Source organism: Leuresthes tenuis, unplaced genomic scaffold (assembly GCF_036924035.1).
Source record: "Leuresthes tenuis unplaced genomic scaffold, fLeuTen1.0.hap1 SCAF_2, whole genome shotgun sequence".
NCBI classification, from domain to species: Eukaryota; Metazoa; Chordata; class Actinopteri; order Atheriniformes; family Atherinopsidae; genus Leuresthes; species Leuresthes tenuis.
Window position 1 is genome coordinate 6,052,184 of NW_027325356.1, and position 16,963 is coordinate 6,069,146.

Genomic DNA, 16,963 nt, shown 5'->3' on the forward strand with positions numbered 1-16,963 from the left:
TCTGAGTACAAAAAAGATTACTTGGCCATTGTCGTATCACAGCATATTTAATGTCACACTTACGTGTCGTATGTCATGCACGATTGCTGCATTCATTAGCTGTGTGCCTCTTGGCTGTGACAGATATTTTCGAGCAGAGAGGCAAGATGCCCTTGGGTGACCTTAGATTGTATTATCTGTGTGTGTGTGTGTGTGTGTGTGTGTGTGCCCTGCCCGATTGTATCGCTCAGCTCTGCTCTGCAGTCGAACCACTTTGGGCAACTTGTTTGCTCAACTCCCATTGGGTTGTTTTTTTTTTTACTCCATCCCCATTTAGAGTGATAAAGCAATGCAGCGGGGTTTTTGCAGAGGTAAACAGCATGGTTGTGGCTGTCAGCTTGTTACTATAAGAAAGTGATTAAGGTGCCTGCTATTAACACAACAGCATGTTGATGAGGTTATTTGCCAGTTTGTTGCTTTATTCAACCCTTTAATAACATAGTTGAGAGCTTTCTGGAATCAGGATGATTTATCACAAATATATGGGGGCAAATTAAAGCACCTAGCTTTATCTTTATCTTGACATACTGTAATATTTTCTAAGTGTGCAGAGCACGGTTAATTGAGATAAATAGCTGTGTAAGCACTGCTGATGACAGGATGGAGACCGGCTGGTTGGGGGAGCCTGCTGGCGGGTGTTCTCAGACTCTCAGATCAGTTTGTCAGGCAGAGCTGTACAAGGATAGTGAAGAGGTAATTAGCGTGGCTGAGTTGTGTTGTGTGGAGCTCTCTGTTCAAACTCCCCCAAATCTCTACAAAGGCCCAGGCTATAGAGCAGTGCGCTCCCTCAGAGTTAGCCACAGTCCCAGCAGTGGGCCTACCATAGGCCTGACAGACACTGATACAGCACCTCAAAGCTCTTAGCACTCGAGTAAATTAACTCGCATTCCAAGTCCACCTGCTTCCCAAATGTGAATTAGTGTTCAGAATATATATGTTTGTGTCTGAATTAATGCCGCAGCCGTACAGTGAGAGCAGTTTACAGCATGGAGTGCTGGCTCTGATGTTAAAACCGTCCCACATCAGGAAGATTGTGTACAACTGTGGGAGGTGGAGCTGATTATGGATAGGACCTCTGCCTTGAGAGTTGTTAACAAAGCACATGCACACACACACTTAAATTATGAGATATTGGTGCCCACAGGGACTGTATATGAGCTGCAAAAATTTGAATTCCTTGCGCTTATATTAAAGGGAAAATACTATGGGGGAGAGCTCCATTTTTATCTCCTCTCAGCTTTAAATCTAAAGAACATTGCATTTATCGTACCTCTAGATTGGGTAGTCAAAACTTGTGCTCTTTCTTTGTGTTTGGCTGTTAACAGCAAATTCCCCTCAGAACTAACATAGTTCACTTAAGCTTATAATGCTTCACCAGTTTGTCTCATGATTGTATATGTTTTCATGGACAGAAATTTGAAATTCTGATTACCCATTCTTAATTAAAATCATTATTAATTATTCAGACATCTAAAAAAACAGAAAAAGAAGAAAAAATAAAACTACTTTGGTGAAAAGTAGGTCATATAAGCAACACCCTCTGAACGTTAGCCTCTAAAAACACAAAGAAGCTCAGGGTTTACAGAGCCGTTGTATGACGGAGGAATTATGCCATGATTTTTTAACTGCTATGCTAACTCGTTAGCTTCTACATCTTGTGGTGCTGTGTTTCAAAAACCAGTGTCACTTCAAAACGTAACTCACAACAACGTTGTGTCGAAAACCACGATCAAAACCAGCTGTGCACGGATGAACTGCACACAGTATTTAGTGTTAGGTGGATGTTAGTGTGAACTCGGTTTGCTGTGTGTCAAGTGTCAACTAAAGCTATTTCCTGTATGTTTCCTCATGTAGGTAGAATGTGTTTCAACGGTTAGCAAGAACTGCCAATGTCAAAAGAGGCAGACCCTATGAAGAAGTGGGTGTAGTGAAGTTGAGTGGGTCAATCCCTGCCCTAAAATGGTCTCATTAGGAATGTAAATTCCTACTTGAAAGGTTGTCCTGTTTCTATGTCATTTTGACCAGAGCACATCTTAAAGGGATTTCCAGTGAACAAGCAAACTGTACACTGTCTGTTTATAAGTGGGAGGACATTGTGAGCTTTTGAATATTTAGTAGTAAAGGAACCATTTTTTTAAAGAAGGGATTACCTTGATTTATGATTAAAGATAAAGATGATTAATTTGTTAACCCAGAATTATTGGATGCACTGACTGCACAACATTTAAGGATAAAGGCTTTATGAGTTGTTTATTCTGATATCCAAAAATGCCATATGAGCATGATGAATTCAAAATAATTCAAGGGTCACCTACTCTAGCTACTATCATAACACCCACATGCACACATATTTAACTTTGCAAATGGTTCACAACTGGGTTCACAGCTCTGCCATGCTGGTGTGTGAGGATGCAACATGCAACATGCAAATGTTGGCGACCCTGGAGGAAATCAAAAGTGAAATTTGTCATCCTATTCAATATTCCTCCAGCAGGATTTTGTGTCAGAGCTCTATATTTTGTTCTTTAAGTGACAGCTGAGGACTCTCCTTCATATGGCTGGGCTTTATTTAATTAGATTTCAACCTTATTTGTTCTAATCAAACTGCACTCAGTCTGATGGCCTGTGATAAAGGGCTGTTGGCTGTTTGAAGGGCTACACAACAAGAGTGTGCCCTCAGAGAGTTATCAGTGGTCTGTCTCATCAGATAGGTGACACAGCACACTGCACCAATAACCCACCAGATAGAACTCACATGGTTTTAAATGTTTACAGTCAGGTTATCTTCTTGCAAAAGGGAAGGAAAGGTTGAAGTGAATCATCAATGTTTTATTGATTCGATGTTATGAATTTTTCAGTAGCTGAGGAGTTCTTCAAATGCAAGCCAACTTAGAGGAATCTTGCTGAGAGCACCGCTGTTTTTAGGCTGTATTCTTCAGGCGCGTCAAAGTCTATTTTTCTCCCGTTTTGATGCAAAACACTATTCACTTTCGGCTGCTTTGCCAGTTTGTATTTGTTCTCAACATTCCCCAACATTTTTTGGGGACTTTGCCAGTTATCTGGAACCACCTTCTTGTTTATTTGATGGCATCTGTAAGTGGCTCTGCTCCTATATTTCATATTTTTAGGCGCTTTGCGTTCTGCTTTAAATGGAAACGTGTGCAGTATAGGCAAAGTGCCATCTGTGGTTGCTGTTGACATATAGCCTTTGTTCTAAACATTACGTAAAGTGTTTTCCATTTCCAGCTATATTTGAGTCCTTTAGCTTCAATTCCCCTATTCTGCAGCCCAGTCTCTTTCATTTGCTCTCCAATGCAGACCTGCCTTGAGCAGCCAAAAGCAGGCTAGCTCCTCAGGGACGGTGTGTTGTGTTCTGGATTGCTGTCTGGCTGGTTTGTTGTGTGTATGCACAGATGACTGAAGGGCTGAAAAGAGCAAAGTAAAAATGACAGGCCTCTAGGACAACAGCTAAAACAGGTGATAGACCAGTAACATTTACAAAATACTGTGATGGTTTTTGTCTCCTTTGTAGTGATTTTATTGGATATTTAAGTAGATTTGTTTAAAATTTGTCTTAAAATTCAGATTGATTGAAACATTCATATCAGCAGATGAGCTCTGATTTGTATCACTGATGACACGATGTGACATAAGTACCTGAGTAATCTGGACCCAAAATGGCAAAACTGGTGGATACATTTTAAATCATCTAACTCGTACACTGACAAGTAGAATAAGGAGATCCATGGGGTCCTATGGGCCACGTAGAAATCTCATGAGAGCAAGCAGTTCTAACATTTCCACAGACTTGTGTTTGAATAGATGAGTAAATAAATGATGAAAATAAAAATCATGGCTCCCTCAATGACAGCAGCTCTGGTACTGGTATTATCAACCTTCTCTCTCAATAGGCTGTTGTTTTCGCCCTGTTATCATATAGATCATTAGAAGAAAAAAACCCATCTAAGGTTAGAAATACTTACATTTCTCAACTTATATTGAGCACATTTAAGACTTCTTTACTGTCTGTTTCTGCTGCTATGGAGAACTGCCAGTCACTGTCAAATAACATGGACTTTCTTCGACTTGACTGAGTTACAGTATCAATTTAAGCACCATGACAGCAGTCTGTGAACACCTTGGATTCATCCTCAGTTTGAAATAAAATCAATACATTTTCCCCTTTTTCTACAGTAACACTGAGACGAGAGGACATTAATGAAGCTGTCATTTTGTCAACAGTTCCCCCTTGAGTGAAACATTTCCCGTACATTAATATGCTTCCTCTCACTGCTGTAGATGTAAGATTGGACTAATTAACCTCTAAATATTACGTTTTTTTCAATCCACAGCAACACTTCATATTCAATCAGATTGTTATATGTGTCGTGTCATTTTTTTAACGTGGTGTCTTTGTCCTAATATTTATAGATGTTCTCAACACAAGCTGAATTCAGATTGTCTTGATGAAGAATGTTCATGTTTTTTAGTTTCACTGTGGAACAAAATGCTAAAGATGTATTCAGATCAATGCATCATTAGCAGGCTTTTGCAGAACTTAACAATCTTTTGTAGAGATCCATTCATCTGAATCAGGAAACATCTAAAACCTGCAGGATAGCGTTCCCCGAGGACCGACTTTGGACATCCCTGCTTTAAACCATCCACAAGCTAACAAAGAGAGAAATTCACTCTCAATAGGGTGCAATATTTTCCATTTCAACTGCCAGTTACTTTGAAAAGCTGTGAGTTTTAGGTATTGAAGTCTTGATTTAGAAATATAATTGTGATCAATCCATGAAAATAGAGAAGTGATCATTTAAAGCCACCGTGGGTAACATTTATTTTTACTGCATTGTACATTTACTATATTACATCTCAAATTATTCCCCTTTAATTTACAGCCAGTTATTACTGCACTTTCAACACATTTGAGCTCAGCACACACAAACATAAAAAACCTGCCGGAGGCAATTTATATTGCTGTTCTTAGTGAACTGGAGAAAGAGACATTTTTTTGTCGCTTGTTGCCACGCCGGTCTCTGGCCTCTTAGGAAACTCAGCCCTGATCTCCTTTGTGCCCTTGGCAAGTCTTGAGCATTGCACAGTAATGTGCTTATCTAGTCGAGACACGGTGACATGAGTTTTCCATATCAGGCCAGACAGAAGTCCTCACAGACTTGGCTGACTGTGTCTTTGGTGAATGAGGTCTCTCAGGACCTCAGCTGAGCTCCTCTTCCTCACTGCCACTTAAAGAGGCCATCTGTAAGGCTTTGCCAAGCAGGGGGAGGACCCGCCAGGCTCCTGATTAAAGTGATGAGCTGTAAAATTGAGATGCAGAGGGGGCGACAGCTGGCTGCTGCCTGCTGAACTGAGCTTTAACGCGTCTGTTGGGAGACGAACATTCTCATTTTATCTGTTATCTCAATCACTGTAATTGTATGTTTGTGTCTACAAGAGTCTGAAACTTTTGTGTACAGTACAGACTCTTAAATGCACTACTTTATCAAACTATAATATCCCATTAGGCAGTATCCTGTTAGCTGTTAGGTGTGATGAGCTGATCACTGAGGATAAATCATCACAGTTAAGCTCCCAAACTCGATTGCACAAAATTGAGTTTACGTTGGTTTGTTTTCAGCTTGTATCAAGCAGGACTCATTACAACAATTTGTTGTAAGTAATCATGGCTGTGAAAAGGTTGAACTTGACTGTGTTAAGCATTTACATTTGTAGCATCAGCTGCATTTTATGTGAGAGTAAATTAATGTGGACGTTGACCTTGAAGTGTCTGACACTGCTCCTTCTTTCCTTGTCAGTCAGGTGGAGGTAAATAGACCTGAAATCTGACAGTATCTTCACATCATAAAAATAAGGCCCATGTCTCTGCAGATTAGAGCGGATGATCTAATGTCTGGCTCTGGTCAGGGAGACTGCATGGTGTAGAGGTGGGGGTCTGGGGGAAGTGGCTCTCCATCAATTGGGCTGTGACAGTAGGGAGGCTGAGTGTGAGGGCAGGCAGGCTACTGTCACCCTTGGGAGATTTAAAAGCCCTTTGCTGAGACAACTACAGGTTTCTCTACACTGGACTGTCTGTCATGTAAAGCTGACAGTGTGGCACCTCGAGAGCTTCTTATTCAGATCTTTCCTCGGTTCTGGTGGGCCAGGCACATGTTTTCACCTACACTAAAAAAATAACTAGGTCACACGTTAAACTGACTAAATAGAAATATATGTTTTCTCAACAGAAATGCTTTGGGTGTAGGCTTTAAGAATCCATGGTTCGGGCCGGGGCAACAAAATTTGGCACAACTGATATTTACTTATCAGAAACAAACATCTACTGTAACATCTCACATGGAGGCTTTGAGATTTACGAAGAGATGAAGAAATAACCCGACCTGTGAGTTTTAAACCTCAGAGTGCAGAGAATGTACCCAACACTACACAGTGGACTCATGTAGACCCCATGACGTGAGCTAAGGTTTGTGAGCAATATTTGCCTTTCATATAAGATTAGACAGGATTCAGGCATAATTTTCGTCCTACAGCTTCTCCAGTGGTGGATTGGATCAGTTCAAATATTTTATTGCACTTATGTTAACAAGCTCAGTTGTGAGACTTAGAGGCACTTTTTTCAAAGGGTTTTTCCCTTTAATTTATCTCAATCACTGTGTGGAAAGCAAAAAACACTTTTGTACCTTCCAATTGTCAGGAAAACCACAGATGTTTTCATGTTAACTCCCCTGATAAATGGAGGTTTGATAAGGTCAGTAACCATGTCATGATCGCAATGAATAAATGACTCATTAGAGTAAAAGGCGAATGAGTAGAAAGTCTTCAGGGGGCTGGTAGAGTAAAATTCTGAAGAGTCCTCAATCTGGGAAGTGATCGCCATCTACAAAAAAGCCTTTTTCCTTCCTCTTCTACGCAAACAATGTGGACTTAATTATGGTTTTATCGACACACTGACTAAAAACAGTTAATTTATTTATAAACTGTAATTCTAACATATTTGAAAGGTAATGACAGAAACTATAAATAAGAGATTGAGATATCAATAAACTAAAATGATCAGATAAAAGCAAACTTTGAAAATGTGTACAAGAGCTCTACAAGTAAGCAGATTTATTGCCCCCGACGTCTCTTTTTCTTTAAGAGGGAAAAAAATAATTCTCTTTGGTGTGAATAAATGCACATGTCTATGCAAAATTTATCATCACCCTCTAGGTGGGTTCATAAGGCCTGCTGGCATCACCAGATTATTCTTAAACACCATGCCATACAGAACTGCCAGGATGTCTAAGATATATTTTGCAAGTGCAAAGGTGTTGAATTGTGTTTTGCGATTGATTCGCCCGATTAATATGTTGCTCATTCTTTTGGCAGGCTCACATGGAGGGGGCAGGCAGCACATTGCCTATGAAAAGAGTTTACACAAGCTCATGATTTCTCATGATTTCCTTTTCATCTTATGCCCTCAGATGTTGGGAGAGCAGTTCACGCCCCGGCACACATCACAGAAAGAGTGGTGCAACTGTTCAGGAGTAAAAGTGAGTTTACCTTCTTGGCCTCCATCCAGCAGAAGTCCTCTACATCAGGAGTCATATTCTCCATCCACGAGTCAGAACACAGGTAATCCATCCGTAATCCCCCTCATTTTTGGCCTGCAGCTCCCTTTCTGCACGAGTTCCCCAAATTACTCGTTTTTAAAGAAACCAAATAGAAGTTGTGATCTCAGATGGTTGCAGATGATGTATGTTAAAGTAAAGAGTAGTGTGTGATTACTGCCAGAGTGTGTCAGAAGGAAATAGTCATTGGCTGGAGTATTGCAGCTTCCACTTGTATGCTCAGGGCTGTAAAATAGCCTTCCATGTTTTGTGTTTGTAAAAGAGTGTGAGGTGCTAAGCAATGAGTGCTGCTGATGTTAGCCAATATCAAGCTGCTGAGTAAAGCAGTGTGGCCTTGTAATGAGCTTTAACAACTGGTGTTATTCAAGGCTGCTTTTTTTGCTGAGTGAATATTTGGATTTTGGAATGAGTGGCAGATAACTGATTTTACTGCAGAAAGTAAATGCTGTAAGGCATCACCGAGTGAGAGAAGTGAGACCCCCCCAAGAAACTCTACAACTGTGAATTGTTTTAAAGGGCAGGCAGCATTGATTTTCCTCTTCTCCTCTGAAGGTAAAAAGCCTTCAGTTCTGTAGAACATACAGCCAAAGTGAGCCTTGTGAGTGAGTGTGTATGCGACATGTGTTTGCTGCAAAAAAAAGTGATGATGGACCCTCAGCTGATGGAGGAGCTTGTGAAGAGTGAACTGGCTGTCTAAAATGCAGCAAACAAAGCCTGACGAAGCTGCAGGTTCGATAGATACTTAAAACTAACATATGCTGTATTAAAGATTAAAGAACCTGATGTATGTTTCAGTTTTGATATATTTCTTTAAAACTGACGGCAAGAAAAATAAAGAAGAAGTTTAAATTATTAGATCAATATGAAAGTGGAGTTCAGGTGTAGTGTCAGAGCCAGCTGTGAAGGTAAGAGGTGTTTATATATTTATTTTTTTATATTTGTGGCATTTTTCTTGGATACTGTTGCTGTGAACCCACAGCATGTGAGCAAAGGAAATTTCACCATTTTCCTTCAGCTGAAAACCAACAAATCCACCAGAGAGGTAGCCAGAGTATCTGTGGTGTCTCAATCAATAGTTACAATAGGAACATTCTGAGGAAAAAAATATGCAATGTTGAGCTGTGCAACAAAAAAAAATCCTTACAGGTCCACAGAAGACAACAGTGGTTCAACAATAAAGGAAATCCTTTACACAAGCCAAGGCGGTATTTTTATATCGTATTTTTATCTTTCTCTCCCATTAAGAAAAGATTTCATGTATGGAGGAGTGGATTGGATTTTGTTATAAAATCTTCTTTAAAAGACAAACCAGGTTTAGAAAAGCATTATTTCTATAGAAGGCAAATGTATGGTGAAGATTTGAAAAAATATTGTCCATAGAATATGAACTTGCATCGTTTCTCATGATTCAGGGTCACTAGGGTTTAATGGTGATGTGACAGAAGACAGAGGATGGATGATTTCTAGGAAAAAAAACAACTAAGTTTATTACAACAAAAATGGCAAAAACATACAAAAGAGTGAAATGTAAAGATAGCAGGTAGAGGAACAGGTGCATCATGGGTGGTTACCCAGCAGTCCAGTAATATAGCAGCATAACTGATCTGATGCTTCAAGGTCACCTGAGCCATCCCTGCCAATAAGTTTTATCGGTTTTAATGCTAAATATGATGTCTGCCTCCTGAACCCAAACTGGGAACTAGTTCCAAAAAGACAGTAGGGCTGCACTATTATGGCCAAAATAATAACCACAATTATTTTTGATCAATACTGAGATCAAGGTTATTTATCACGATTATTCAGTTTTTATTCCAATTTTATGTAAACTTAACACTACTTTCATCCATATTGTGCTACATTGCTGCTAATGTACAAATCCTGTCTTCTCATTCAAATAAAAGTGGTGAACCTCATTCAGCTAAATCCTGCAGCAGTATTTATTAAAAATAGCACTAAAACTTATAACAGAATGAATCAACATGGCACTGCTTTCGCTTCCACATTGTGTTTCAATAGTTAAACATCTTGAAAACAAATAAGGTTATGGTTGATGTTGGACCAGTCATGTTAACAACAGTGACACTGTTTTTCTTGGCCTTTTCTTGACAATCGTCACACTGCAGTTTTTTGTGTATTTTCAGATGGTTTATTAAGTTAGTTGCTTTGCTTTGCAGCGCACCAGATAACGGTCCGTGTTAAGGGACAAGCTCTTCTCCCTCCGCTGTCAGATATTTGGTTTCTGTTTTGCTTTCGTATATCTTTCCTTATGTAGCTGCTTTCCCTAGCTTCATCTAGGAAACATTTAATTGTGCCCTGCTGTGATTGGCAGATGCAGGCACATGGTCAACAGGCAGAGCGTGATTTGCTTTTTCCTTGCGTTGGCGGAGCCCACATTTTAGATATCAGACGATCGTGTCCGTTCAATTGTAGAAAATCAAAAACAAAATTGAGATCAAAATTTATTTAATTGTGCAGCCCTAAGTCTTAGAGATTTATTGTAGAATGTGTTGTTTGCTCAGATTCTGCAAAATACAGCAAACCTGATTAAATAGGTCATTGTGCAGCAGTACCGTGAGTTTTAGAATTGATTAATCAACTATAGTATATTTCTTTTAATTTCATATGGAAAGCAGTGGAATAATGTGTGAGTCAACCACCTGATCTAAACCCAGTGCATGCACTTTACCTACAAACAAACTATAGAAAACAAGCAACTACTTTTGTTTTATAGTTCTACAGTCGTTGACAAATGGGAACTCAGAATTTGCACCATGCAGCTGGAAACGAAAAGGCCAATGATAAGCTGAATTTTCGAGTTGGAAAGTACTTTCCGACTACTTTCTAAATTTAAGTTACCTGCTGATCCATGAGCATTTGCTTCTCTAAGCACCAAGTGTTACAGTCCATTGTTGGGGAGAAATGTCCTGTTCTGGACTGGGCTTAGAGTTGCCTTTCAGTCCCTGTTCTTTCTCTCTGTCTCTGTTGGTCTTTTTCAGTTTCTCTGTGACATAACCTGCAGGCTTAATTGTTGCACAGTGGGCTCACCAAACAACAGCAAGGCAAGGCTAAATGGGGCCAGTTGACTGTATGCCCTCCTGCCTCCGGCACCATAACGTGCATCATGCAACATTTGTATCTCACAGGAGTGAGATGACGACACTCAGTCACACTCAAACACACATGTTGTCAGACATTTCTGAGCCACTTATGGTATTTTTATTGCTTGAAAATATGTGTTTGGGGTAGAGATTTTATTTTTGATGGGACTGTTCTCTAAATTACATCACCACATTTCTGGTTGTTACTAACAGTTGAATGTATCCATGCAAAACACAGATTCTGTCCTTGTTTTATAAACTGGGCTGAAACCATAGAAATGTGTGGTTAATACTTTTGTGGCATTTTGTTTGTTTATCTTTCACAACTCTTAGTTATAGTTTGTTGCTATTAATAACTCTGATGCCACCATTTTTTTTATGAAACTCATATACCAGTGTCATTGGAGTTATTGGGCTCTAAATTCTAACTCATAATGTTAAGGATGGACTAAGCTACTCTTCTGATAACAGTTTGCAAATGCAGCCTTCAAATCTGGTCCTGTTATGTGATGGACCGAGCAGTAAGGACAATAAGGCACAGGTTGGAGTGAAAAAGGGTGTTTTATTTAACCCAAAATAATAAAAGTATACAAAGTAACAACAAGAAAATGGGCCCATAAAAGAGGTCAAAGTTTTCACAAAACAGCTGGTAACTCAAACAAACTTTTCAAACTTTTCCTTGAAAAGGAAATGTTTCTAGTGAGACAAAAGTAAGACAAAAGGGAAACTTAAATAGTTGATCAGCCCACAAAAACACAAAAGGGGTAGAACACACTAAAAACCTAACTAAAGCTAACACAACAACCCCTCCATGATGTTGAGTTGTGGTATGGTCCAATTTCCTGGTTTCACCATATAGGCCTGCCCCACCCATTTACCACCTTTTAGTGAGCCAACGGCCTGGAGCAGCTTCAGCTAAAGTAACAAAGTAAGCAACCAGTTCAAAACACAATCCAGTGTGAACTAAAATGTGCACACTTATTTTAGTATACAGTGTCGTATCCGTGTAAACGAACTAATTCCAAACTAAACCAATTATGCACTGCTCTGTAAAATCAAATCCTAAATTTTAAGAATATACAAGTGTAATGTTCTGTATAATGATATTTGCAGTTGTGATGTTTGATGTAAATTACCGCATTTATGCGCCTGGAGACCACCGTTTGGATGATAAAATGTGGCCAGTCACATAAAGAAGTGGTAAATGTGAGGAAAAGAGCTCATTTTAAAGCACAGATTAGGACACCTGTGCCTCTGCGTGCCAACACACACAATACAAAGGAAATACCATACAGTTGCAGATTTTCAGTGTCCCTTGTTATTCCGAGAGAGCCTGAATGTAATATCGTACAGACGTTAACCCAGAAGAACGGTGAGGAGGAAGGAAACGGCTATTTATTATTACATTTATATGATCATTTTCTTGTCTTTGGCCCCAATAATGTCCTGAACACAGCAAGAAAGATGGAAAATACAAAAAATGGTGAACTCTCTGCTGAGAAATACACATCTTTAATGGATCATGACTGAGATGGAATCATTTTGTTATTTCTAGTACATTTTGTTCTTACTGTTTCTTTTTTTTTAAATAATCTTTGGATTATCCTGCTAAATCTGCCTTTTCTTTATTTATTTACAAGTTTTTCTTATTGAAACACAGAATTGTTGAAGTAGAGTACCTAGAGACAGTTGGTGCCATAAAGCTTTACAGAATAAGTAATACGAATATCAGTCTTTTAAAAAAATTTTTTTTTTGACAAATTGATTATTAAGCAAAATTATTCTAGACTGTACGCAGGCTATACTCTTACTCGAAATCCCTTTTTTGTGAAATGAAAGTGCTTGTGTGTGCCTACTGGTGCGTGGTTATGATTTTGTTGGATTCAGGCAAAAATGACCTGAAACAGCCGTGGTCATGGTCAGAAGAAGGCTGCATTTATTTATTTATTTTCCTTTTGGGTAAAAGTACAGCAATTGGAGCAGTTGTCTGTCTGGTCAAAATGAGGTTTGTTCTGTCCAGTGTGACTCCTTCCTATGAGGATTTGTGGAGCTGTAACAATCTGTCTAGTTTGATCTGTGGGTCACTGAGAGGAACAAGAATGCTGCTTTTGGCAGGAAACATTTCTGCTGAAGTGGAACATGTCGATATTCTCTAAATCTCAACGCCTGAAACGGCATCAGTATTTCCAGATACTTAGAAAAGAGCCTTTCTTTTTCTTTTTTGTAGATCGGGTGAACTGACTTGTGATATTTGCAATGAAATACAGACTATTAGAGTATTTTGGCTCTTACCTACTAAATGTTTCAGAGTAAACTTGAAGTCAGTTTATAGGACATTTATTTATCTTTATATGTGATGTATTGCCAGGTATTATAAAAAAAAAGAAAAGATATTGGATTGCAAATCTTGCCAAGCCACACTAGGCTGAAGTTATTTTGAGACAAGCTGCTGTGTGAGTCAGACTGCCACACTGCTAGTGTAATTAAATTTGGCGAGATGGACAGATCCTTTACTGGCTTGGTGCAGACCTGTGCTCCTCTGTGACCAAGGATTTGTTCTGAACTTCTGAATCCTCTCAGAAGGCCCTATTAGAGTCCTTTCCTGATGCCCATTCTTTTCCATTAAAACACAGGCCTACAATTCAGTGAGCTAACCGACAGCCACTGTAGCTTTAAAGCTCGGCCAAATCCAACCATACATTTCCTCTCTTTCCTTTCATCACTTACTTACATCCCTCTCTCAAGCTGAACCAGCCCCTCTTCCCTCCCACCTACCTTGCTAGCCCAGTTTTCATAATATGATAATATCCTTCTCTCGTCCCTCCTCTCATCATCCGCTCTCCTTATCCTCAAAGTGAAAATGTCTTTTGAATGCTGGTATTTCTAAGAACTCATCGCAAAAGCAGAAGAAGTGTTATTTTTTTCTAGTTATGCCCAGCACCGAGGAATGTGGAGGAGGGTTTATTGCTGCTCCACTTGTCTGAATACAACAAAGGAGAGGATTTTTGCCCAGACAGCAATTTTCTTGGTCCCAGGAACAGTTTCATTGTCAGCAAGTGGCAGAGGCTCTGTGATGAACTAACTCAAAGCCTGGGCTATCCACTGCTCTTCCCACCTGAGCACTCAAACTCCAAATATGCTCAGCCAGCTCCTGCAGCTGCTCTGTTCACCTGCCCACCCTTTATCACTCTGCTCATAAGTGCTTACAGGTTGTTCTCTTTTATGAAACTTGCTGAGGAGAAGAATGGCTTGTTTGTGGAGACTTTCTGTGGTAAAAAGTTTGTGAACGTTGGTGAACAGAGGGAAGTTGGATGCACTAAATATTTGATTCACAGTGGAAATCTTTTTACTGCAGTTGGAGGATAATTAGAGCAAGACTTTAATTCTTCTCAAGTTACACAGTAAATGTCAGCATTTTCATCAAGTTTGACAGCTAAATCTGGCTTTTAGATTTAAAAAGTCTAATGTTATTGGATTAATTCATGTGCATTGTCCTTATATCGGTGGGAAGGGGACATACAGGTAGGATAATGCTGGCCCTTAACTCCCTGTTGTTGACTTTGTACAGTCAAAATTCTCCATATGACTAAATGTGTACACAGTGATTGTGAAACTAGTTAGTTAAACCAGCTTTAAAAAACATGTGGTACATTAAACGTGCATTCACAACCGTAAGAAAGTCCAGGTGATTAGCTACCCACCTGGCAAGAGAAGTGTTGCGATATCCAGGTCGTTTTTTTTTTTTTTTTTTTTTTGTAGTTTTGTGATTTTGAAGTCCTTGATAGGTTAAACAAATACTCTGCATACCACCCTGACATGCACATTCAATAGCAGCTTTGAAAATAAATTGGATTTCATGATAAGAGGCACTGTGGAAATCATCTGCCACAATATTAACTGTTTGTTTTTCAATCTTTTGTATGCAGTGTGATTTAGTAAGTCTCAACTGTTCTACAGCTAAACTGTGATGCCACTCTCTTACCCTTTGTCTATTTTTTCAACAGCTCCAGAAATCTGCTGAATTTGTCTTGCTGTTAGTTGAATTTTGTGTGTGAATGTTTGAGGGGGTGAACCTGCGAGCATCGACACTGAGCTCCTGGTATCTGCCCCGTGGGGTAGGGCTGATAGATGAGCCGCAGCCTCTCAACTCTGTTAGACACCCTGTCTCCACGCTGTGCTCAGATTATCCCAGGGTGTGAACTTACTGGCTGTGTTTGCTTTAAGAGGAAAGAGGTGTTGTAGTGCAAATTATTCCCTCTGAGGCTTTGAAATGTCCTAGTCTGAATAAAATGCGGCTTTTTTTTTTCTTCCTTATTCTACAGATTTTTTTCTGCCACTGCTTTGTCTCTTTTTGAAATAATTCTTGCTTGTACATCGACACCATCTTGACTTGAAGCGTAGATGTAGTTTCATGTCTCTTAAATTATGACATTGTAAACAGACTTGAAACCTGGAGAGTTTTTCCACTGAACACTATTTATTTTTGTCCTCGTATGGGCCAAACTTCCGAGTTGATATGGCTAACAGTTGTATTTTCACATCCAGCAGAATAGAGGAAATTCAACACCCTGCCAGAGTTGTTTGACTCCAACTGATGAGACGCAGTAAGTGTGATATTGGCTCTGCTTTGGGATTTGGTCTAATTTTTGTCAACTCATGATGAGAATTTCTGGCTTTTGAGCTGCAAGATTGATCATTTGCTGCAAGCTTGTTGATATCTATGTCTGTCTGCTGCATAGCTTGTTTGTGGATATCAGTTTTGTGCCTACAAAGCGTGCGTTATAAAGTTGGAGGTAAAAAAAGAGATTTTCAGTCTTCGTTGACAAGAAAATTGCTTAAATGAGCTCCAAGATGGAAAGTGGTTGCTACTGGTGAGCTGTGTTATGAGGAATATCATTGAGATGAAGCTCAACAGGCCAGCCTGGATCATTTAGACTTAGAATGCAATTTACGGACTAAACATTAAGGTATGGATCACATTTTGTAAACATAACCTTTCACTGGAAAGTGCAGTTCCACCTCTGCTGAAAAAGCCTTATAAGAAGAAAGCCTCGAAGAGCATTAAGCCCACAGGAGAAAAAAAACCTTGCACGACACAGTGGTGGCTCTATTTGCTTATTGGCAATAGAGAGGAACATTTAAACACCAACTGTGTTTATTGCTGGTGTAAATGACAAGAATGTCCTGAGACAGCCACAGCTCCTCCACCTACCCAAAAGTCTTTGATTCCAGAGACCTTCACCAGCTTTTTGACCATCATTTTGACCTTCTCATATAGAAAAGAGCACTTTCTTTTGGGGGAAAAAAAGCTAATCAATTAATTTCCTCTTGTTTAGTTTTTCAGCACAGAGCAGATCCTCTGATTACCACGAGTGCAGCAGAAATCATATAGTAGCAGCACTGTTTGATTAATTTCTAATGTTGGAGTTTTTACTCTTTTTTAAATCTTTTTGGAAAATTCTAACAGACGATTAAAGAAAAGTGCATCTTGGACCATGGTAATTACAGGAACAAAATAATTCTATTGTCAAAATTAAGTGACTGATGCTATGAATGCATGAAGATTCATGCCTGATGCCTTGGAATTTTGGGAGATGGATAAAAGTGAAAGTGTTTTACTAACTCTTCCAGGCCCTGTACGCTGATATCACCTTCTCTGGCTTGTTAATGTACATTTTAAACCTTACACTTTCATTGCCAAGAACCTGTGAGTCTTGCTCTGTCCTATCCTGTTAATAATCCCACATTTGATAGTCCAACATTTGAAAATTAGAATTGATTTTCTTCCAGCAAATCATGTCTCATCAATCTATAAACCTCAAGCTGTGCTTGACTGTGAAAGCTGCACCTATCTGCCATGACTTTCCAGCATTATGGGAATATTTGCTGAGCCCAGGAACTACTAACAAGAATGGTCATCCTGTGAGAACGGAAGCACAGTGTCACACAACCAATCTTGGTCAGATTTTCCAGGTCAGTACTTTGAAGCATTGGTGTGTTTTGCTAGGGTAGTATCTGATTTACCTCCTCTTCCCGCTCCACAGACAAGCTCCAGGGGGATGACCCTCCCTATTGAGCAGATAATTGGTTGTCAGTGGCCCTCCATAAAATAGCTGTATGACACTGGAGGTGAAATAAAAGGACAGGTTGATACACAGGCAACCCAGCACTCATTCCAGCAGCCATTCATTTTCA

At 39.5% G+C, this 16,963-nt stretch overlaps 2 protein-coding genes across 2 annotated transcripts in view; both read left to right on the forward strand.

Annotated features, from left to right (window-relative positions):
- htatip2 (HIV-1 Tat interactive protein 2) overlaps window positions 1–16,963 on the forward strand; it is a 279,723-nt gene that overhangs the window by 217,721 nt on the left and 45,039 nt on the right. The gene's annotated exons all lie outside the window — the stretch shown is intronic.
- Window positions 1–16,963, forward strand: part of LOC140301508 (protein kinase C-binding protein NELL1-like) — a 250,729-nt gene that overhangs the window by 22,448 nt on the left and 211,318 nt on the right. Inside the window, exon 3 of the mRNA XM_072379984.1 lies at window positions 7,524–7,674. Within this exon, the coding sequence (XP_072236085.1) occupies window positions 7,524–7,674 (151 nt within the window). The remainder of the gene's footprint in view (window positions 1–7,523; window positions 7,675–16,963) is intronic.